This window comes from Diuraphis noxia, unplaced genomic scaffold (assembly GCF_037042655.1).
Source record: "Diuraphis noxia isolate RWA-SAM2 unplaced genomic scaffold, SU_Dnox_SAM2 contig0005, whole genome shotgun sequence".
In the NCBI taxonomy this organism is placed as follows: domain Eukaryota; kingdom Metazoa; phylum Arthropoda; class Insecta; order Hemiptera; family Aphididae; genus Diuraphis; species Diuraphis noxia.
Window position 1 is genome coordinate 8671986 of NW_028301715.1, and position 26374 is coordinate 8698359.

At 32.3% G+C, this 26374-nt stretch overlaps 1 protein-coding gene across 2 annotated transcripts in view; it reads left to right on the forward strand.

Annotated features, from left to right (window-relative positions):
- The window catches only part of snu (ABC-type transporter snustorr), a 46822-nt gene extending 21431 nt beyond the window's left edge, over positions 1-25391 (forward strand). For both annotated transcript variants that reach the window (XM_015519171.2, XM_015519177.2), the window contains exons 2-16: positions 8442-8747; positions 10670-10829; positions 17372-17526; positions 17606-17713; positions 17801-17894; positions 18308-18478; positions 18632-18879; positions 19174-19381; positions 19461-19638; positions 19731-19846; positions 19942-20012; positions 20102-20190; positions 20848-21024; positions 21083-21169; positions 24185-25391. In XM_015519171.2, the coding sequence (XP_015374657.2) occupies positions 8442-8747; positions 10670-10829; positions 17372-17526; positions 17606-17713; positions 17801-17894; positions 18308-18478; positions 18632-18879; positions 19174-19381; positions 19461-19638; positions 19731-19846; positions 19942-20012; positions 20102-20190; positions 20848-21024; positions 21083-21169; positions 24185-24399 (2383 nt within the window). In that variant the 3' untranslated portion in view covers positions 24400-25391. The remainder of the gene's footprint in view (positions 1-8441; positions 8748-10669; positions 10830-17371; positions 17527-17605; positions 17714-17800; positions 17895-18307; positions 18479-18631; positions 18880-19173; positions 19382-19460; positions 19639-19730; positions 19847-19941; positions 20013-20101; positions 20191-20847; positions 21025-21082; positions 21170-24184) is intronic.
- Positions 25392-26374: the final 983 nt, after the last annotated feature.

Sequence of the window (26374 nt, forward strand, 5' to 3'; positions counted from 1 at the left end):
TTGTATTATAGTGCTGTAGTGACCACGACTCTTTGACGGGCGAAAAATGCGAACGCTCACTGACGATGTGATGACGCGCGCGCGATGGGTTTTTCTTCGTCAAAGACGTCATCGCGGTCGGCTGGGTAAAACCGAAAACCGGTTATGGCCGCGACGTCCGACGTGCGTTTTCCGCCTTATAGCACGACGACCACGACCACGGCGATAATCGTAATTATACCGCGGTAATATAATATTATCTACCAATGCGGTAGTATAGGTACAACCACTCGGAACAATAATTATGTACAACTATCATATTATTATTATTATTACAGAAATATTGAAATAATAATAATATTGTAAATTACGATACGCGTATATCGTTTTTACACGGTATTTTCGACGGCCGTGCGTGGAGGTGCGTACGACTTCACAACTACACCGTTGTCGGTATTTATTATTATAATGTCGCGTACATATTGTGTTTCCGATCAGATCCGTCTTGGCAATTTTTTGTTTTCCCTAAACCGAATGAAAAAAATAAATTTATACGCACCGCGCCGCTGCCGTTCCGCATAATAATCGCGCGCGCGCCGGTCGCCGTGCAAGCCGTTCCGAAACAAGGTCGTCGTCAGATTTAGTTGTGTACGAAATATTATCGTAAAGTTACAAAACCACCATCGGATAAAAATATGCGAGAGCGCGCCCGCACGCGTGTGAGTATACCTAAATAATAATAATATGTATATGTATCTAAGTATTTTGTTGTTGAGTGTATTATATTTATATTTGCACGGGTAATTATTTTTGATAGCGGACCGGAGATTATAAAGACATATATTATGATATGTGCCCACGGGACCGGACCCAGTGACACCCGCGAAATGGTCGATGCCCGATGTCGATATACATATTATATATAAACACAGATTGTTAGTATAGTATAATGTAGTACACTTAGGCATCACCGGGGACTTTAAGCCAAGTTCACACTTTATATTCGTAAAACAAAATATTGTGGTTGCTCATTTTCATATTATTATGAGTTGTTTAGTGGATGTGAGAATAACCTAATATTTTTACGAATCTGATCCGTTGCATAAAGCGTATATACGAGACCTCGAATTTAAAAAAAAAAAAAAATATGCACAACATTTTTCTTCATACTTACGTCAAATTTTTTTCAAAGCTTAAATACTTTCGATAAAAATAATATGTTAATTTAGAAAACATATTCGAGAAAATCAAGAAATTGGACTAAAATATTCCGTTAAATATCGTGATTTTAGAGCCCATAAGTCAATACTGTTGTGAATCCAATAGATGAACTTTTTCCCATTTGCTTATAGTTTACGACGTATAAACGAGACCAGACTGTTTTACGAGTCCACGCAATAGGCGAATATGAGCCAATATTAACCGTGAGTTTGATGAGTATAACGACTATAATATTCTAGTATATCTGCTGCAGTATGTGTCACACAGTCTACATATAGAGTACGAGTTATGCGAGCGAAAAGTTGGATTTATAAAACCTGCAAATATGATGCTAACATAACGTTATGATTCATAATAATGTCACGAATCCACCTATATATATATAATACATTTTGTACAGTTTTCGATCGTTTCGACTGACGATGACAACGAAACGTTTAGTAGGTACCTATACCTATACTTGCGCGTGCACTACACGTGTTACACTGCGCGTAGAATAATAATTGATACATTTATGGAATTTTTCGGATACCTGTTGCAATAACCTGCTTCTGTGTGCAATTAGATGACCAGCTACATATACGAAACATATTATACGATATACCGAAGGTATATATATTATATATATATATATATATATATAATATATATACATATTTGTTTTTATCATGCCACCGCTCAAATGCAACGTGTGGTGGAAAAAATAATTGTTTTTACATATATAATTTTTTGTTGAGGAAAACCGCGATTTGCAAAGAAAACCTATTATCAATCGATTTATTCTAAGCGCGCTATAGTGCAGCTGCTATAACCTGCAGACTGTAGTCTAGACTCAACTAGGTGTAGGTATTTGTATTTTAATATATTATATTGTACGTCGTTGCACTATCTGCACAATCGATTAGTGGCAACTCTTGTATGGGCACATTATTACATGCATGATGTGTAAGTATATTATACATTAATTCAAGCGATAAATAAGTTTTGCTATTCAATATTTACAGCCATTTATTTTATGCTATTATAAAATGTTTATTATCTTGCCTATAGCCCTATAACCTACTGCAGACTGTGGTTTAGACTCCACTAGGCAGGGCAGGCAGGTGTTAAAATATTGTGCATGCCGTTGTACTATCCGTACAATCGATTTGTAGCAACTTTTCGTTTTTGTTAACGATAGTATCTATAAGATACTATACCTCTATTGATATTGCTTTTTTCCATTCGTATGGGCATATTTTTACCACCTATTTTATAATGGATTGATTCCCGCGATACATGCGCTTCGCTATTTTGCCTATGTGCCATTTTTATAATACACACATTTGAATTTTTCCGTTAAAGTGTACGCATAATTTACAGTTTTCGTAAAGCAATCTATTCAAAGGAGTAATATATCAAATACTATAGTAATCCTTTGCAGTACATAGGTTTCATACATTTCGAAACCGAAAAATTTTGGTTTCGATAATAAAAATCTCCGCTCAATAATAAAATTACTAAACGCGTCGCCGTCTTTTTATTTAATATATCATTGTGTCAGACTGTTATATTGTGTTATTTCGTACATTTTCTCCGAGATAATCTCGCGTGAAATAATTTGGAAGAAGCGAATACATGTTTATGCGTTTCAGTGACTAATTAAAACTGTGGCTGTTGGCGGGGCTACAATGAATACAAACAAGTTTTAATAACAAAATATGTTTCGTAAACTGTACATATTGTCAAGGTTGAATAACTCTATAAAGGGCATGCCACATGAATGAAGACGACGTTTTTCGCGCACGTAAACAATGAAAAATGGCACAAACACTATTATTGGATATAGGTTACTGTCGTGCGGGTAATAATATTTCAATGATCGGTTATATTGTAATCTAATAATTATTACAATCGGTCGCTCCTATAACGAGGTGTATCCACAACCTACTGCGGTTATTAGCGCTCTAATTATTTGTCGATATTATGTTATTACTTGCATTACCATTGTAATTTTGTGCAGTCTACTTTGTTGAAATATTTGTTGTAACGATTACAAAAGATTCTCTCATAATAATATTATATGTATATTATATGTTTATTATATGTATATTGTATATACGCACTAATATTATATGTATAATACTACTAATACTGAAATTCCACGGTCGGTTTCAGTAACAAGTTAATAAATATAATATATATTATAATATAAGAAGGACGTGTGAGGAACTCCATTATCCATTGTCTTAATAACAGACACGTTGTGTTTTGATATTGTAGTGTCACATCATTATGTTATGTTTATAATATGTATATTTTCATATTTTTTTCCTACGCTTCCAATTATTTCAGCAATGAAAAATATCAGTGCCCGTTCAGTATTATATACATAGGTAAACAGCTACATTTGTCTAGATAATTTGGATGATATTTAGCACAAACTCAATATTATAATACTGCTTCTATCGATTCTTTTTATTAATAAAAAATAAAAATAATAACTTCAGACTGTAAATTTTACGGATATAATATTAGATATCCACGACCGCAGTACGGACGTACGGTTAGACGGCACACATTTCTATTGGGCGTACAATTACCGAAGCTGCACATCGCCGGAGTTGGGATTTTCGGACTGTTGGAGTCGCGGGTTGAGGTCAAGGGAACGTGTGTCCATCATACTAATAATATTATAAAGTACCATTGTGAAATGACATGTAATTCGTTGAGGTCGTTCCCGGAACGTCCCGCGATACGTATCGTTTGACGCGATGAAACTCGCTTAACTCGCATAACGGAGTAACGCATAACGGCGGCGGCCGTATAAAAATTTATAATATTACATTATCACTATGTTGTCCTTGCGCTCGCACAATTGCACCAAAAAAAAAAAAAAAAAAAAAAAAATACATATACATAATATTATTTATGATTCTAATTAAATGTTCTTTCTTCTTTTTTGCGTAGGTTTCATATATGGTTTAAGATCGAACAACGACACTATATATTATTTTTCTTTTTAGATTCTTGAGCGGAGCAAGGAATGTATTGGTTTTACAATCATGTTCATTTCTTTTTCTTTTTCTTTTTTATTCTGTAAACACTTTTTCTTCCTCTAAACTTGCTCAAAAGTATTAAGTGTAGCATCTTTTCTGAAAGGTAATGTTCTTGAGCTAGTACTTTAGAGAGGTTTTCGAAACGGTACTCGAAATAAAAGCGGTTAAAGGAGAAAAAACGTACGATTTCACGATTTTATAATATTAAATAATTATGGACGACGTTTTCTACTAGAAATATTGCTTCAAATTTATAGATATTTTAATTTTGGGAGTTTTTGTTGTAATTCGATTAAAAACATTTGTAAAAACTTGAAATTTGGGTTGTTTACTTATATTAGCTTTACCTAGACATGGTAAAATTTTCAAAACATTTGAGCGACTTTTTAAATCTAAGATTTTAAAATTTTTAATAATCTATAATATTTCCTAGACAGATAAGCCGTCTCCGCTCAGAATCGTTTTTCGTATACAATGATATAATATCATTGGATTCAAATTTAATTCCATCAATTACAGTAACCCATTTGTAACCTACTGTACAGAAGATGAGCGACATCCACGACTTACTCGCTTTTTTACAACGGGATCGCATACCGGATAATTTAGCAGAAATAGAGTATATACTATATACATTTATTGATGGGGGGGGGGAGGGTCTAGAGCTAGGAGAACTGCACAAAGTCGATGCGAATGGTTTCGCTTCGAGCGAGCGCTGATGTACGAACGCACACAAAGCCGCAGGGCATTATATCCACGTTGCTAGACGTTCGCTCGTTTCCGGATCGGTCGTTTACATTCACTTTGGATTAGGTAACCCGCGTAATCAGTGCGGCCCATAATCTATAAATGTATGATAATATTATGTTATTCACACACACACACACACACACACACACACACACACACACACACACACACACACACACACACACACACACACACACACACACACACACACACACACACACACACACACACACACACACACACACACACACACACACACACACACACACACACACACACAGACCACATCATAATGTATTGATGCGTAAAATATAATAATATGCAGGCACGTCATAGGCGTAACTATAATATAGTGACTATATAGTTGAATGATGGAAGTAGGCTGCATACGTGGCTGTCCCTGTAATTTCCAAAAGCGCCGAGGAAAAACAAGTTATATATTTGATTTGATAGTGAAAATTTATCGACATTTTTGTTCATACATATTATTATATATTTACATGGTTTTATACATTTGTTGCTTTTTAACATTAATAATTTACTTTAAATAATTGACATGACATTGTTTTAATATTTTTTGCAAACGTTAACGTATAGTTGCATACGTATAGTTTTTCTGCTTCTATTTGTAGCGTATATAGCAAATCCCATTAATAAACGAGTGATCAAAAGGTTTAATTTAAGAAAATGCTGAACGATGTATTTTTGGTAATTATTACAAAATAGACTATTCGAGTATTGACAAGATTGAGTAATAATTTAATAAGAACTAAAAATACAATTTGTGTGTCTGTGCAACTTACAACGAAGTTTATGTGTGTGTGTAAAAAATCCCACACCTGGATTACCCCCTCTAACCTTGTTTTAACACAGATGGTAAATAATAATTTGCCGTCTCTGTGGTCGAGGACTTGTCACACCTACGTGTACTATATGCAAACGTATTTTCTGGATTATAGTACACGTTACTTCGTTGATCGTACAACTCAATATTTTGTTTTGTATAAAAAATTTAAGTATTTTTGTAGAAAAATAAAATATTGTATATTGATAAGGTATAATAATATGAATGCTACATATTTTTAACGTGATAAGCCATAAAATATTTTAGACCTTATAATATCATACAAAATATTACAACTTGTAAAATTGACTCAGTGACGACGTCCAGTCAATCGCGTGTTCAGGGCTGAAAAACATATTATTCGTATTCCGACCGCGAATTCTCAAAATGTAAGGTCAACTCAATCATCGTTTTCAAGGTGTACAACTGCTGCAATATATGTAGTATGTACCTACCAATGTGAGCTCTGCGGATCGGCCGCTGATGATGGGTCGACGTGTATAAGTACAACAAATAGGTATCGTGTGTCAAAAAGCATTGGTCAAGCTTGAGACAAATCTATAATATATCAGTATCGTACTATATCGCATGGCAATTCGAAAACCATACGTTATTATATTATATCTATATATCATAAAAAATCATAGATTTGTTTGTCAAGCCCCGTTAATTTCCATAACTTTATTGAGAGAGGGGGAAAAAACGTCCCGAACGTGATGTGAAAATCATCGAATATTAGTATTTACGTTTATATGTACACTCACGGTGAATATTAAAAAGACGTAGGTACATAGTGTGTCTGTCACTAGGAAATAGACTCGTCAACAGATGTGCGGAAACGAAGAGATACAAGAACAATATGTTCGATTAAAAGTAAAATAATGAGATTTTATTTTATTTTATCAAGGTAATGAGGTATACCTTGTAGATGATTCTCTAAATCGAGGACCAGCCAATCAACCCTTTAGTTATGTTATAGCCGCACACGGATCTATTTGTGTTCTCATTTATTTTATAATACTTGTTAATTTGTAATAATAATAATATGTACCTAATTCATAAGCAATAATATTATTTTGTCACGATTAACGGTAGACAGCGACATCAGCGAAAATTCCACTACACGATAATTTAATTTAACATATTATGTATTATACCTATACTAGCTGGCTATACTTATTAATTATTATACGTTCGTTTTATATATTGTATTGGAAGCGGATTTTCCTTGAATGTTAACAAGACGTGCACAAAATATATTATATTGATTTGCATTCGTTAAATTCATTCGGGAAATGTCATGTGTACTAAAAAATAAATGTTTTTTCATAATATACTGCAGTCACGAATAATAATAATATAACGGTGCATAATAGTTAAAATGTGTGGATTACTGAACCCTTTCTGCAAAGGTCGATATTAAACTAGTTGTAGACTGTTATATTTATATCATTATATGTAATAAATAATAACATAATATTATAATGCATATATGTATGATCATCTATTTTTGATATAATTATAGTTAATATACCTTTAGAAAATAAGATCTATGTAGATTATTTGTTTTTGTATTAAGTAAAATTGTCTAATTAGACAATTTGTTTTTAGATCCATATGAATTCCACTTATCAAACCAAAACATGTAATTCATTTAGAGTTAGAGTTATATAGTCTCAGCTTAGACATAATGTTGACACTCGTCAGTCGTCAGATTCTCAGGCAACAACTGTTCACACCGTCTTCAAATCAATTCAAAGTTTAACTTAAAGTGGTATAATTCAAACGTATAAGGTAAAATTGGAGTGTCTCAATTAGTTTATAACTGCAAGAGACATAATATCATTTGATTCATGTAAAACCACGACGGTCGGAGCCGTTATTTGGCTGTTCTTAAGTAACGATAAACTAGGGAATCGAAAATAATACCAATAACAGAAAACACTATTTTAATTGGTATGAAAACGGCTTTTTAAACAATTAAAATTCAATCGCAATTATATTATATTTTAATATTAATGAGTTGTCACGATGTAATCCCGTCGATAAGCTGACATCATTTTCGGTGTATGTTGTATAGGAAAATCAAACGTATCAAACATTATTATCTTAAAATGTTAAAAGCATGGCATTACGCCAATGACTAAACTTAATAAATTAGTAATAAATTTACTTAACCAATGAGTACACCTACTTAACGTGACAAGACGTATACTTGACACCTGTACAATAATTATTAAAAACCGAAAATCACTGTTGACGAGCGATCGTTTGCCGTCATGTCTTATATCAAAATTATAATTATAATTTACAATGTTAATAATATCTTAGAAAGATGTTTATCTAGTTAAATATATTTTGTGGTGGTACCAAAAATGCCATTTCTAAACCGTTCAGGTGGTTAGATTTGATCAGACGTCATCAGTCTCTAAGTCAGTTTCCTATACCCTGCACACGAAATTTGGATTGAATAGTCCTGTCTCCCGTTATGGCATGATAATATACATCCTAAAATTGCCTGTAATTATGTTGAATACTCTTCGGAGAACAAAAATAATAATAAACGAAAAATCTAATTTTTTTGATCTTTTGTTTTGTTTTTCCAACAGAGAAGGGAACGAAGAATCTAGCGGCGTTAAGGCAACAATGACGTCCGGCGTGGGCAATTCTCCGGACGTGGTGGCTATGGAGCCCCGAAACGGCGGTGGTAGCGTCAGCGTGGGAATAGCGGACGGCGGTGGCGGCATCGTCAACCCCGCGTTTCAACCGCCATCGTTGCTCAGCCAACAGAGTACCGTGTGGACGCGTCGCCAACAGGCCGTTTGCGTTCGACACGCGTTTAAGCACTACGGTTCCGCGAGCAAGCCGAACCACGTGCTCAGCAACCTCAACATGACGGTCGCTAAGGGCACAATGTTAGTACAAACCATATCGTATTTTTAATATACCTTGTATGGTCCTATGCTGTTTATCAGAACCGAGAGATACCCCTCGTTCCCGGTAAGTGTCCGGAAAACGATAAATCGTCCAGGAAATTGCGGGAGAATTTCCGAACATTATTTTTCGTCTAAAAGTTCAAGTTTTTCATAGGATTATTCAACCGTATATACTGTATACTGTAGGATATTCCATTATTATATGTAGGTATGTATGCTATATACCGGGACACGGCATTTAGAGATTAGGTCGGGACACTTACCGCGCGTTTATTCGTAATACGATTATGCTAAGTGATTCGGTCGTGCAGAGACGACGTCTTATAGCCGAGCTCGTTGAACTTTTTTTAGAGAGTACCAAGAATAGGAAATCCTATTGGAGCTATACCAATATTAATCACGCAATAGTATTAATGAATAAGTATAACTTCGTAATAAATATTCATTTTTTTTTTCTATCATACATTCATGATACGTATCCAGTGTCCACCACCGTATAACGTGCACAGTCGACTGTCGAGTGTTTTCCCTCATATACGTTTCGTCAAAAATTACATGCTAGCCCGGGAAAACCACGTAAATTCCAAGCAGACTATGCAGTACACTTGTCGAGTGATTCGCACTGGTTTCAAGTGTGATATTCTACGACACTACTCGAATATACCGCTTCTGAATATCATCGTTTCGAGTGGTTCCATCGCGCATGTAGAAGCTATATACCTATAATAATAGTCTCAACGAGCGCGTCATCATTCTACCGGCATTAATCCTAAGGCACAGAACAAATAAAAGTTTATATATTTGTATTTTTTTCCATACTCTTTCGCCCGCTAGTCGACCGGGTCACGCAACTTAAATGTCAGATTTTTACTGGATGAAACTGCAAATAGAAAAACAATCCGTAGGTACATAATACATATACATGCGGATAAAATAAGTGCTCGCGTGGCTTTCGACGTGTAGGTTCGTGAATATCTTCGTTTAAGAGACGACTATTATAATAAAGTGCTGGTGTTTGCGAACGACAAACAGACGATAATTACATTTAAATCAGGTACCGTCTGCGACATCAAAGCGCATATTATATATGTTTATACGCACCAGCGTATGCGCTTATAATACATTATATTCTACTTATTCTCTGTAATATACGCATGGACATCATGTAAAGACGCATTATCCTTGGTACGACCTCCGGACGCCAACCGGTTTGCATAGGTTCCGCCGACGACCCAGCAATCTTCTGTAGGTTACACGCATACATTAAAATAGGCATAATAATAATAATATCGTGTGCCCGATCACGGAATCTAAGATAGCCAGAATGCGGCGGTGGCTGTGACGGTATTCGACGTTCGAAAATCAAATTTTCGATGACCGGGCCGCTGCGTAGGTCGCCGAAAACGGAATTTCACAATAATAATTATTTTAAGATTTTCAGTGTCTTAAGGGTACACGAGAGATCGCGTTATGATTATCTCATAGTGCGTCTTATAACATAATATTATTATATACCGTTAGGTTCTATAATATTTCGACAATAGTGGTGATTACACGTTGTTATTATATTCTAAATAATCTACATAATTGATATGTGTAGGTGTGCTATACTTCTTGAGTGATGTGAAAACTCGTATCCTTTTTTCAAATTTAATGTATTATTTGAATGAATTTCAAATTATTTTATATGCATTTTTAGTTTTAAAATAATTATTTAGATTGATGAAAAAACAGGAATTTTCCATAGAAAAAAAAGTAAAACATTCCAAAGAATTGATAGTCTTTATAGGTGTTAGTATCCCTATTATATTTCTGAGAAGTAATTTTCAGATATTTGAATTAAGTTTTATGTGGTTAGGGAGTTGTAATATTTTTCTCACAAACCTTATTATGAATTACAGATATGGACTGCTGGGAGCGAGTGGTTGCGGAAAAACGACATTGCTCAGCTGCATTGTTGGCCGGAGACGACTAAACACTGGACAGATATTTGTGCTCGGAGGAAAGCCCGGAACAAAAGGAAGCGGAGTGCCCGGAAAACGCGTTGGATACATGCCTCAGGTAATATATGTTTATTAAAATGTCATTTTTTTGACGAGTTTAAAACCAATAACTGAAGAAAACTAGCAAAAACATTATAAAAAATCCAAAATCAAAAATAGTAACATGTATAATCGAAATAGTTCTATAGAGGTGTTACATTCAAAAAATATTTATTATACATGGTAAACAAAATATAGTTGAAGTATAATACAGATTTATTATTATAACGGTTTATACTGGTAGGCAGTAGAGAAAATTAGGTGTAATAAGAAACTTGGATATTATTTCGTATAATTTTAGGCTTGAAATATTTGTAAACTTCGTCGCATGTTTGAAACCAGTTGCGATGAAACCGGAAAAACGTGATGCGTTGCAATTTTTTAAAAGTTGGATAGGGATAATGGAAGCAACGGGTGCAGGCAATAACTAATAAATATCGGGACATATATTGCCATATCAAATTAAATCAAAGTCAAAATAAGTGGTTGAGTCCCATGTTCTACATGTAGCCGAAAGGATTCCTGAACAATCTTAGTTGAAAAACGAAAATCCGTTATTATTATTATTTATTATCATTGTTATTAGACGACTACCACGTGCCGGTGACTTGTGATTATGCAATACCTTAATAATGCCTAATATTTATGTAGCTACATAGTTACATTGTGCCCCGTATAATATGTGGAACTAATTGTCTCAGCATGGTGACCTTCGTCTGAAATACGGTTTGCTGCGATACCTACCAGAGTACCTATACATTCTAAATTTCACATACCCACGGGTATGCGCACATCCACATCATTTTAAACACTCAGCAATTCGATTATTTTCAAATTTAAAATCGCAGGCTGTGATTTAATAGATTTAATATTTAAGATCACGTAGATTATTGAAAGTACTTAAAAGAATTTATCCATCCATATCTGATGATTTAAATATTGGTTGCTTCATAAAAAGCAGAGCGCGCCAGGAGGGCTAAAAATGTGAAATTTTTCCCAAACTGTGTAGGTACTCATCAGTGCCCTCGAGCTAGTATAATATCACAGCAAACCGTATTTCAATCTAAGATTGTTGACTCGTAAGACTCGTTGAGCTCAAATATTTAGTGGTTGTGGTACTGTACATATAAGACGGAACGCACTGTATAATATTATAATATCATCATCAACGACGATACTATAATTCGTGAGCGTGTGGTCTCTATTAGCATTCGACTTCTGGTGAGAGCTGTGGCGTCTGCAATTTAACACCTCATGTAAACGATTGACAATAAGTGGACTTGACCGAACTCGCTATCGAAAGCGTGGTGTACACGACAAACGGTCCTTGGAATTTGGCAAAAGTCTATCGTAACGTCGTCTATCGCATCATACGCAGTCATCGTCATCGTCGTTGAGAGAGCAAGGCCAGCCGATGCGGATAAATCGTCGATCGGTCGGCCGAAGCTTTTCAAGGCACAAAGACGCGTTCACGCGAGCAAGTATCGCTGACTACAGTCTACTTTTTTGCACATTTATTTTATTATTTTTGAGGACGCCACCAAGGCTGAGCATTACTCATTTGATATGTATTTATCATAAATATTAAATCATATTTAGTATGTCGCGTACTTACATGATACTGTAGCTATATGTTGACGAGTGATTTTCTCCCCCTTCAACGTCCGTCGCCGCGATTATAAATTGTTAGACAAACGTGCGAAATACGAAAAAAAAACCACAACGACGATAATATCACCTGAAGTTAATATTTACGTATTTTACCTACATATGTGTATTATTACCTACAATAAAAGAAGAATTTACATTATATAATTTTATATAGTTTCTATTACATTATTAGCAGCAATGGTTACTTAAACCGCGGGACGCATCGACCCGAGTCATGTGATCATACCTAAATAATAGTAATATAATATTACTCCGTTGCATAGGAGTCGACTTAACATAATAATAATAATAATAATAATAATAATAATAATAATACGCCAAGAAAGAAACGAGGCAACTTACTAGCGTGAAGCCCATCCAACTGATGTTTGATTAGCATTCGGTTTATTGTAAATTCCGATTTCTTAACGTTTGCATTTTAATTTTTTGCATAAAAAAAATTATAGATATAATAATAATAAAACCAAACGAAAATTAAGTTTCTGTAGTCTGTATTTCGTATCTTGTAGTTGTAATTTAATTAGAAGTTTTAATAAGTACATTTTATTCCCACGCAGAGTCTAATGCAATTTTAATTTTAAAAGGTTTAAAACATTATTTGAAAGAAAAAATATCCTCACGAACGAAGGTATAGCAACCAATAAGCCTAACCTACCTAGTACCTAATTTTTTGGTCGGTAATATAAGTTTTCATTTTGGTATATATATTTTTAAAAGTTTTACTAAGAAATTAAAAGTTTATAACAGTAATAATAATAATATTAATTTAAAAAGTATGTCACTTAAGATTTCCATTTACTGCATTAAACATTAGTCGTGTTAGAAAAGCTTAGGTACTATCTATATGATAATCTTACAAAGTAAATCAACTAATTTCCCTTGTCAACACCACCAGTTATAATTATAACTTGGATTTAAATATAATATTTGTACGATAAATAGTATCAAATTTGTCCAAGTGAAATAGTTAGGAAACGATAAATATATTTCTAACAATTAACATATTTTTTACGATTTAATTTTTTTTTTCTATTGAGATTTAAACATTAAAATTATTTTATGGTGTAATTTTACAGATCTAATAATAGTATAAGTTTATTTTTTTAACAAAATGCATAAAACAAAGTAGTTTTTTTTTTTGATAAAGAAAAATGTTGTGAAAAAAATAAAGTGCTTTATGTAAGATGATATTATATTTTGACATTTTATTCTGTCAATAACTACATATTTTTATTTATCATAAGTAGTGTTTATTGAACACCTCTCCACTAACGTCTTTATTCAAACAAATAATTTTAGAAGAGCAGAAAAAATGTATTACTCGCAGTAGTAGTTATATATTTTTGAATATAAAAGGTTTATTTCCCACCATTTCAATATCTTAAGTTACAAATTTACGAATATCCCAAATATTTTACTTGTATGTATAATATATATATGAATTCCTTGTATTATAATATATTATATTTATCGGTAATATAATAGTGATGTGTTAGGTACTGTGTTTGGATAAGACGCGGTTATATACTAAATCCCTTTACCAAAAAATATCTTACAACTTTACACAATTTCGTGCGAACTCGTATCGATGTGCCAAATAGGTTAGTTGTGGGATCGAGGGTAAAATATTAAAGTCCCGACTGACATTTTATGAAAATTTTCTACTTATTGTATCAGATCAAGTTTTCAATCTAAAACAATATTAACGTTGAATATTTCAATCGTTAATGGAATTTTCTTTATTTTAGTTTGAAATACGTCCGTCTGATAATTTCATTCCGTTTAAATAGGTCGGTATGATGTATTTTGGTATTTTTTCATTCCATAACCTTTAAAAGTTTGAACTGTATAATGTATATTCATTTATTATATTATGATCTTAAAATCACAATCAAACGAGCCATTTGAATATGTCAGTATAATATTATATACCGTACTGTTATGTATTATTATTTATTAATATTAATAAAACGTCTATTACTATTAATATAATATAACATCACAGTTGTGGATTTGTTTCTGCAGAGCACAGTTGAAGTCATGACAAGTTTTCATAATAATTTTCATTTTTCCGGTAACAACTTTTTGTTTAAAAAAAAACAAATAAATAAATACACTGTCAACTTAAATTAACAATGAAAAGACAACTCTTCAGAGAACATGTTTGAATCCATATGTGTTCCGCAATGTTTTGAAATTGTGGAGCACGTATTTCAAGTTATTTTTTTCACACACGTGCATACTTATAAAAACGTCCATGTCCGTAACACATTCACAGCATAACATAAATTGTTGAAACAATTAATATTTACCTTTTTGAATTGAAGGTTCCAATAAATTAATAAGATTTATCAGTGTGATTGGTTATTGGTATATAATTACTCGAGATTGTACATTTTATATTATGATATATTTAGTTATTGGTTATTACCTATTATAATTATTTTTTTTTTCAAATCCTAATTACAATATAATAATATAATGGTGATATAAAAAATATAGCTAAGGTTTCAATGACATAATTTTACATTTTTCCATCATTATGCACTACGCCTAATTATTCTACCATAATATTTTAAATAGTAATAATAATAATAATGATAAGAATTAACCGTTTCAAGGGAGTTCCTTAAAAATATAACAAAAAACGATCAACAATAATTTATTGATTTTCGTACGTATAGTTTTTAATAATTTTCTTAAATAATCTAATAGAGACAAACAATATTTTAATGAAGTACATTACGTTAAATAAAACTTGATATTTCTTTATAAAATTAATTAATAAAAAATATTCTGTTTTATTTTATTATTTGTTTGATGTGATGTATAATCACATTCCTATACAATTATAGTTTTACTTGTTACTTGTTAGGTATTATACAAAAAAATTAATTTATATGTTTTGTGGAATATTACTACCGATAGTTACGTCAGAACCTTAAATATTTAAGTATCTAGGTGTGTATTTTTTCTCATTTAATTACATTTAATTTTTAATATTGATATAATAGTTCTTGAAAGTAAAAGTAAAATTAAATTTGGTTTATATAATATATTAGTTGATGATTGTTTGTACCAAATATATTATAGTTTTGTAAATTTAACAATGACATTAAATTACTGGTGTAAATGTGTAATATTGACACTTATATATTTTCAATTTGTATTCAATCGCTCTTCAGACAATCACTCGAATGACGTTAATAGTCGAAAATCGTGTCGATTGTTTAGAAATTATTCTTCGGCGCCACGTCACATCAATAATTTGTAATGACAATTTTGATTTCTATAGAACAAAAAAAAAAGGTCTTACAGTCTTCACTCCTCAGACATCAATACATTACTGAATATTGATTACTCACAGAATTATTACTTTTGGACTTATTCTCCCATTATTTTTTATTGTTAATTATTTACAGACAACATCATTTAATTATGTCTATATATGACATTTTAATACTGAACATTGGTCATTATCCATAACGTTTACTGACCTCGAAACGACATCGTAATTGGTATTTTAGATACTTGCGCTGGATTTTACGACGACCGATAATGGATGTTTAGGTGGGGGAAGCGATTATAATTTGGAAGGCGATTTGATGAATAATTTGAGTCCTAATCGCTAAAATATTTAGAAAACAAGTTTATTGCCTTTGAAGGCTTTAAAACTAAAATAGGAAAAAATCTTTAGCCCTAATAACACTCTCTAAAAAAAAAAAATGACCACTAAACATTATTTTTTTATGAAATAAAAGTCCTTAATTATAACTTGATATTTTTCTGAGACGTTTGATTTTGAAAAAATCTTTAAAACAGTTTTCTCACAGTTAGTTTTCAAAATGTCTACTTATTACTTTCTACTTATTGATTGTGGCTATAAACACGGGTTTAAATTTAAGCTACTATAGTCGATAAAATAATATAATGAATAGTTTTGTGTAAACCACAAAATTATTTTCTTAATAAATTCCAACTGTCATGTAGTCTGAAGTCTGACATTATGATTGTATAACACACTGTTAATTTTTTTTAAATCTATTTTTAGGTTTTATACAATATACATTGACAGTTTTTTTTTTGTTTTTACCGATTTCGGCGTTATAAGCGGCTTAGATACATATATATTTTAAACATTTAAACTCTCGTATTCAGAATTTGTATGTAGAAACACGATTTCTCCGGTGCTGTACTCAATATTTTTTTCCTATACTAAAATCACCGACTGTAACGGATTATAGACATTTAGATCATATATTTTTTTAAATGTTCATATTGATACAAAAAATCAACATTGATGTTATAACAATAATACAATAAATCCGCATTTCATTCATGTTATCCTTCGCATTCTTACGTCTATCAATAATAATAATGTAAGACAATATAAATTATAAATACGAAAACCAAATAATTTAAATGTTATGGGAATAAAAATAATTTTAGTATATGAAAAAAGCTCAAACATAAATATAATATTATGGAATTAGTTTATAGGTATAGGTTATTTTTAACTTGAAATTTATTAATTCGCGGAATTCGTTTTTGTTTATTTTTTATTACTGTAAACACGTTGACTATAAATGTCATGTAGGAATGAAGTATATTTTCGTAAATACCAACTCAATATCTGGAAAGTATAAGATTGTTTTATCAAAACCAGTAGTTTTGTTCCCAGGTGGTAGTCCATTGTAATATTCATACACATTTAGAAATTAAATTATGAATGTATGAGTTCTATGAGTTATGGTAATAAGCCAATTTTACAGAGTTTTGTTGTTGTGTTTCATAAACATATACGTTTTGCTTTTCTAAAAAAAATGTGTTATTTTATATTTTTGTAATTTATACATCAAACTTATGTTTTATTGTATATTATGTTTATAGGAAATAGCTCTGTATGGAGAGTTTTCCATTAAAGAGACGATGATGTACTTCGGTTGGATATTTGGTATGGAAACGTCGGAAATTAATGACAGACTTCAATTCCTTTTGAATTTCTTAGATTTGCCCAGCCAGTCTAGACTGGTGAAAAATCTTAGGTAACTAATTTTTGAAATCTCAATGTGTTCTCAAAGACTTAAATAAGCTTAATGTAATACACTTTAAATTATTTTTCAGTGGTGGTCAACAAAGAAGAGTTTCATTCGCTGTGGCTCTTATGCACGATCCAGAGCTCTTGATTTTAGACGAACCTACGGTTGGTGTAGACCCGTTACTCCGGCAAAGGTATATCTATCGAGGACAATATTATTTAGTTTTAGATAATAATTTCATATTTTTTTATAATTATTATATAATTGTCTGGTAAATTAGTATTTGGAATCATCTGGTCCAGATCACAAAAGATGGACACAAAACAGTTATTATAACTACACATTACATTGAAGAGGCTCGGCAAGCTCACACTGTAAGTAGAATCGTCAGGATATGATATACTTATAACTTAATATAATCCAATGTAAATTATATTATATTTATATGTTGATAATACAAAGTAATATAAATATTATAAAGTTGCTTGGCGAGGTGTGGTTGTATGCTTAATCTGCGGAAACGCAATGAGCGTACGTATCGCACGCAGTTACTAGCTCCCAAATAGGTGACCACACGGGATTTTTAGCAACATATCCTTGCCACACATACACAAACACGTGTTACCGCGTTACAACTCTACCAACTCAAAAAACCAACAAACAAAAATAATCCCCACCGTACCACCCCAAACCCAATGCACTATATGTTGCACTACGTGCGGGTTGTTTTCCTTTGAAAAAAATGGAAAAAAGTATTATAAAAAAAAAAATTGGTTGCCTTGTCTAGATCGGTTTAATGAGAAGTGGAAGGTTATTGGCCGAAGAATCCCCTCGTGCATTATTGTCTATGTATCACTGTCAGTCATTAGAGGAAGTGTTCTTAAAACTGAGTAGAAAACAAGGAACGGACGGACAACCGCAGGAAACACCAGTCAATATATCGAACAACATTTCACTCGTAAGTCATTATTTATTTTATTATTTGCATAGTATCGAGATAACTAAGTATCTTTTTCAAATACGGCGTTTTAAGTAGGCAAACAATTCAGATTTCGTTTTGCTATCAGAAGGACTAATAATAATAATTATTGTATTATTTTTATTTTTTCAGGCTACATTAAACTGGGGTAAGAAGGACGAACCTGTTTACGTAACTGAAGAGAGCGGAGTAGTAGGCTTGAACTTCCACCAATCAAAGGAAGTGCTTGCGCAAGAGCAATCAAATGGCATAAATGGTAAATTGGCGGAGATGCAAATGATGGAGCCACAATACGACTCTAGTTGTTGTGAAATCACTACTCGAGGAAAAACAAAGGCTTTGTTGCAAAAGAACTTTTTGAGAATGTGGAGAAACGTTGGGTAAGTTTACTTAGGGATTCCATTAAATATTAATAGATATAATGATATTATGAAATATTATACTGTTTGTTATAATTATTTTACTTAACGTGGTGTAAAATAGTGCACCGTTGCATTTTAAAACCCATGATTTGTCAAATATTATATCTAATAGTAATAATTACTGTTAAATACCATGAATTTCAAGCAACAATGAAAATTAAGATAATCTGCAATTTTTGTTTGATTTTGTCGACTCATATCCTACAAAAAAATTCTTGGATAAATATTATTCATTTTTTACTATACTTACAGAGTGATGTTGTTCATATTTGCATTGCCAGTGATGCAAGTCATACTTTTCTGTTTGGCCATCGGTAGAGATCCAACAGGCTTACATTTGGCTGTAGTTAATAAGGAAATGAACTGGGAAACAATGGAATGTCCTGTTTACGATAACTGTACATTTAACATGTTTTCATGTAGGTACCTAAACGCTTTACCAAAAGACACCGTAGTATTAGTGAGTATTGGAATATTGTTATAATAATTATTACGTGTCGTGCGAATAGTGGATAATACAATATTGTGCTATTTACCAGGACTATTATGAGACTCCCGAGAAAGCTATTAACGCCGTTAAGGTGGGCGACGCCTGGGGAGCACTTTACTTCACTGAAAACTTTACCGACGCACTCGTCGCACGAATGGCGTTGGGCAGAGAATCTGACGAAGAGACATTGGACCAGAGTGAAGTGCGGGTGTGGCTTGATATGTCAAGTAAGTGTTGAACAAGATTTATTTATTATTTTAAAAATCAGCACGCACATACAAATGCAACCAGTTTTTTTATATTTTATTTCGTTTTTCAGACCAACAGATTGGTTTGATGTTAAACAGAGACTTACAATTGTCTTACAGAGACTTTGGACAAAGTTTGCTGTCAAGTTGTGACCAAAATCCCAAACTCGCGGATATTCCAATTCAGGTAAATTTAGGTTTTATAATAATGTTTAAAAACTAAAAAAAAGTGACATAATAACAATTGTAATATCAAATTATTGTTTTTCATTTTTTACATAGTTTAAAGAACCAATATACGGCAGTAGCGATCCTAGTTTCACGGATTTCGTTGCGCCGGGAGTTATTTTAACGTGAGTTTTCTATAATTGAGTTAACGGACTTTAGTCCGTTAAAATCTTTATAATAATACATTAATATTATTTTTATCGCATGTCCATAGAATCGTTTTCTTCTTGGCTGTCGCACTCACGTCTTCAGCACTGATCATCGAACGGACCGAGGGTCTGTTGGACAGAAGTTGGGTCGCCGGTAAATATTACGATCTTACTATAGTTGTCAACCAAAATAAAACCATTGTTGCAGTTTGCGGAGTTTTTGAATTTTATTACTAGCTTTGTGTTATTATTGCGTATACTACTGCACAGTGTTAAATTGTGGCATAAGCGTATGAATATTTAGCCGTTACCATCTAATAAAAAAGATCAGATATGTTTTATGGCTTTTAATCTTGGCGCGAATTTTCGCAGTGGCAATAAAATTGTTACGGGTACCAGTATTTACATAGGACATTTGAATACGTAACGTTTTTTCTCATTCATTTTACATAATTTACACCACCCACTCACAGATCTTACATCTTATAACGAGTAGGTATTGCAGTATCACCTGTCGTTTTGAGTTTCCTATCTCGAAAAAAAAATATTATGACTGAAACATGAAAAAAGGTTGTTATCGAGATAAATAATAAGTTCGAACACTATTGATTGTATTTTCATAACCATATGACTTAAGCAATATACTCTTGGTAGTTGTGTTATCATCATATTTCGTTTATCGATCAAAACTATTGGGGATTTTATAATGATATTATTATGATATTGTAACCTCCACGCAAACGTGCAAGATATAAGCTGTTAAACTTTTTTACATACAGAAATTAATATTTTCTCCAAATTTTTCCCGCAGGTGTAACGCCGTTAGAAATTTTGTTCTCCCATGTCATTACACAGTTCGTAGTCATGTGTGGACAGACGGCACTTGTACTCATATTTATGATTCTTGTATTCGGCGTGGAATGCAAAGGAGACATTACTCTTGTGATCACCCTAACGATATTGCAGGGTCTATGCGGCATGTGCTTCGGTAAGTGAAACATAGTTCAACAGTTTTCTCGGACCATGTGTAACATTTCTTTTTACAGGTTTCGTTATATCGGCCATATGTGAACTGGAAAGAAACGCTATCCAGTTGGCCCTGGGAAGCTTTTACCCGACACTTCTGCTTAGTGGTATGTGCATATTTCTGAACCATATATTATTATTCAATGTTAGGATTTAATCGAAACAAATTTATTTTAAGCTCATATACAGTATTAGTACCAGCGTAACACATCCATCGAGAAAACAATAAAATATTATATGATTATTTATTAAATATTTGTTAGCAATCTTGAATTACCTTCAGGATATCGCCCATCGTAAACAATAAATATCAATGTCACCGTAACCTTCGACTTACACGCTGTTGTAAATGTTAACTAATCAAATTTTAATTAGGTAGATACTAGAATTAATACTAAGTTCTCAACGTGTGGTACTAAAAAATATATTTGTGATATTTATCATTTTAAATTTAAATTCTCAACAAACATTTGAGGTCGAGCGTTTTTCTCAAATATAAAACATAATATACATATATATATATATATATATATATATATATATAATGTTTATATAGGTACTTTAATATATAGTATCGTACTACAACAATAAAATAATGTGTTTGTTTACATAACTCAGGTAGCCAAAACTTACACAGTATACACAGTGTTTTGTTGTTTTGTATGGTACAAAAACAAATATGAAATGTTAATATAAACTTTTGAAACACAGTAATTTTACTACGACCCGGGTAAAAAGTAAATTTCATTCAATGTCTGTACATTTAGACTATTGTTCCTATTTTATTTTCTATATAATATACTTAAATATTTTAATTCAAGAGTACTTAATAGGTAACCTTTTTTCATAATTTATTACAAATCGTTTATTGAAGAAAAATATAACGCACGTATTCTAGTTTATATGTGTCAATACTTTTATTTCATTTCACGTAATAGTAGTGAAGCATAATAACGTATTTTTTCAATATAAGTAGATACACCACTCGAAAAAAGTATTTTGAAATCAGGGTCAAGAAGTCTAGTTCTCTAGTATATTCTATACGTTGATAATATTATGCATTTTTCTAAGTGGTTATGGTAAATCATAAATATGAATATTTTAATTTTTGACAAACTATTTTAATTTTATTATTGTTTTATATTTGGTACAGTCTCTATAATTATGTGTTATATTAACGATATGGTAATTTGCAAGAGTAAAATGTGCAATAGAAAATAATTTCGGTAATAATAAATGGTTTTATATTGTTTAATGGAAATTTAGGATAATTGTCATATTATTTAATTTAGCGATTTTGCATACATTCAATACGACAGGTTAGTTTAACCAAGTTTTAACTCATAAAAATTAAAATATAATAACACCAAATCATATTATTACATGATAAAAATTACCTATTTTTATTTTTTTTTCCTATGGTATCGAGGACAGGAGAAGGAATTACCTATTTAACATTATTTTACTATATACGTATTATGTTGTTTGATGGTGTAACAAAGCTCAACTAAAAAAAAAAATTGACAAATCATTGACGGTCGAGACAAAATAACCCGAAAAAAATTAAAAAATCAATAATAATAATAATTATTGAGACACCCCCTTATCATCCCTTCACCAAGGATATAAGGTACGAAACGATCGCGTAGATAGTATTTAATAAAGTTCACATTACGTAACGAGGGTTAAAAATAAACAAAAATATTTTCAGCACTTTCCTTACATAACTACCATCGTTAGGAGTCCTTGCGAAACTCTATATTATAGTGTCGTTGCCGTGTAGTCATGTAGAGCAGCTGAATTTGAAGTGTATTGTATCCGAGTTGTCGTGGCGCAAACACTAGAAACCCGTCCGGTCCGAATAAATAATTATTGACGATTCAATGAGTTCCGTTCGATTAAAACAACTCAGCCCTGCAGCACACTATATCGCGCTAATTGGCAATAATTAATAATATAACTGCGCACCGAACAATGTATTTAATATTTATGTTCGGGCGAATGTTGTATTGTATACGTACAGTATATTATGTATGTTCCACGGTGTGTACCTAAATTATTAGAAAAACGTCTGAATTAATATAATATGTAACCTGCAGCCGATAACATTACAATATTATTTTGATAAAATATGTTTCCGATTTTATTTTTATTTTTCGTTTCCTCTGTCCCATTCTCATCTTTCGACTGTAGGTATTATTACAATACAGTTGTAGTCACCCGGAATCTATTCAGTCGTAGTTAACTAATACAATAAATGTATTAATTTTATCATTAGAGTCAAACTATGTTGTAAACAATATGTATTACATATATTATTAGAATAATAATATTTTGTGTATATTTATTCGGAGTGTACCACAGTTCTTGGTATACGCGATTATTGTTGCGCGACTCGTATTTACAACTCTAGTTCAATTCACCTTACCACATTATAGATATATTTATTTAATTTTTATATCATTTATTTATTTTGTATTGCAACTAAGTTATTGGGTTCCTTAATTATCAAGTGATAATTACAATTTTATAAGAAGTTACCCACAATACCCACTGAGAAAATTACTGCTGATTTAAATATTATTTACAACTTTTTTTTAAACAAAAATCTTAGTTTACATATTAAATATAGTATATACTAAACATATGACGTCACAACAACGTCCTAGAGGTCGAGTCTCTACAGTATGCAATATACGCATAGACGTAACAAGGGCTACAAATTACGATGTTACAATGTTCAAGTGACCCTAAAAATATTCGTTTCGAGAATTCCCCCTACCCCCACTAAAGGAATCCATTATCGATTAACTAAATCTCGTCATTTCCGGAAATCTGAACATTATATTGTAATAACACTTACGTTTATATTAGCTATGACGTGAGTTGTGACACTTGTAGCAGTGTAGTTCTTGCAGCGTAACTTCACTAAATCCTAATTATGACATAATCAATATGATGGCTACACGTCGTACGACTAATGTTTTTTTGGAAACTATTGCAATGTTTGAAAAATATTTTGACGAGACATGGCACGACGACCGATACCAATAATAATGATATCGTCGTCACACGCTTACCCGCTGCTCGCCATATCACAATATAATTATTTTTTTTTACAGGTGTCATCTGGCCGGTGGAGGGTATGCCCATCCTGTTGCGGTATGTCAGTTACTGTCTGCCACTGACCATGGCCACGACGTCGCTGCGAAGTATACTTACACGAGGCTGGAATCTGCTGGAACCTGACGTATACTTGGGCTTCGTATCCACCATCTCGTGGATAGTGTTGTTCCTGTCCATCAGCATGGCTGTGCTCAAGTTCAAGCGCGGCTGATCGTCGTCTCCCAAATTCCTCCCTCCCCGTTAACACCCGTCATCCAGCCAGCACTCGTGAGTCCTCTCGCCTTGCACCCGTGGGGTTATGGGTACAAACGGCAAGCACCGGAAACGGGGTGATCGCGACCGAACGAATCAGTTCGGAAAAACGAGTACCTACGCCGATTTCAACCATCCACCCACTCCCACACCAGTGTATCTACTCTCCCCTCTTTCAACGCCACCCCCTCCCCAGAACCATCGTGACGTGTATGATATTATTATAATTACGATTTCTTAGATTAAAACGATAATATTTGCTCAGCATTCTTTTGTGACATAAATTAATCAAATTTACCGTCCAAAATTATATTATGTACAATGTACGTGTGCGTATGTCTGTGCGTGTGCATGTGACGTGTCTACACATGTAACAGATTCGCGATTGTAAACGCGAATAACGCGCATGCATAGGTATATACATATATTATTTTTTTTTTACCCAGTGACTTTTTATTACTTTATTAGGATACAATCTAGTATTTATATATATATATATTTTTTTAGACATATGTATATTTATATGTGTGTGAATATTTTTTATGTAATCTACATCACCCACGCGCATAATTATTTCAAAATAGTTAACATTTGTGAGACCGAAGGGCTGCGGATCGTTTTCAATAGATTTCAATTCAAGTGGCATTATCGGTGTAGTAATAATAATAATATTAATTATTGTACAGGTATTGTAGTGTTATTTTTATAGCACTATCTGCACAATATTGTAAAAACAAATCGCGACCGTTACATCAGCGTCTACAGCCCTTCGGTGTATTATATTATTTTAAAATATATTTTGTGATTGGTAATACTTAATGTTTTAGTTGTTTTATTAATAAGGCGAAAACCGTTCGATTCGCCGTTTCCGTACTTCTTTATCGAATCTTATTAATTATTATGTATCCATGTACTATATTATTATAATTATTATAATTATTTTTATTTTTATTATTATTATTATTATTATTATTATTAAGGTCGTGGAAAATTAACGTTATTTGGAGCAGATTTATAAAATCTGGCGACAGTAAAAAAAAAAAATAAACAATAAAAATAATAATAAAAATATTAAATTAATAAAAAATAGCAAACCAAACAAATATATCGTTTTTCTTTGTGTGCCAAGTGTTGCAGCTAAGGTCAGTACGATAAAATAGTATACACACAAAAACTATTTTGTTTTTTTTTAATCGCATAACGAACAACTAGACAGCAATCAATGTACAACATTTGATTGTACTTATTTTGTAATAACACTGCACCACGTGCAGCTTATAGCCCAAACGCGAGGACGTGAACCAAAGTCTTGTCTTTTTTTTTTTTTTTATCAAAATTTCAGTGTATGATATGGGTCATGTGTAGGACAATGATTTTTTATCGTCATTGTCGATATCGTTTTTTTTGTATTTTCAATATAGGTGCGAAGGTGACGGCTGCAGGTCCTGCAATGCTATTGCCCTGGTGCAGGAAACTGCGTAATATAGGTACGTTATGCTATGGCGTAAAATAAATAGTAATAATTATATAATATTAATTTCGTAACCGTACTCGATACGTAAGGTAAATATCGAAAAACACGACCGAAATAACACTACAACTTACCGCTGTAGCGTCGACACCGTAGCGTAATAATTTCATTTGTTATTATTTATTATTAGGAACTTATAATAAACAATTATTGTCATGCCCGCGCGTAGACAAGTAATTTATACCTCTGATCGTGCGTATTAAAATTCGGTGTCGTTCGCGCAATATGTCAAATCGAGCTCCATTTCGACAGCATATACATATACATCATATATACGATTTTACAAATAAGTCTTGAATGATTTTTTTTCAAAACAAGTATAGTTGTTGGCCAAAATTTAAAAATGGCCCTCGAAATTACGAAAAACAACGTACCTATTCAACAGAATTCAAAAAATCGCGTA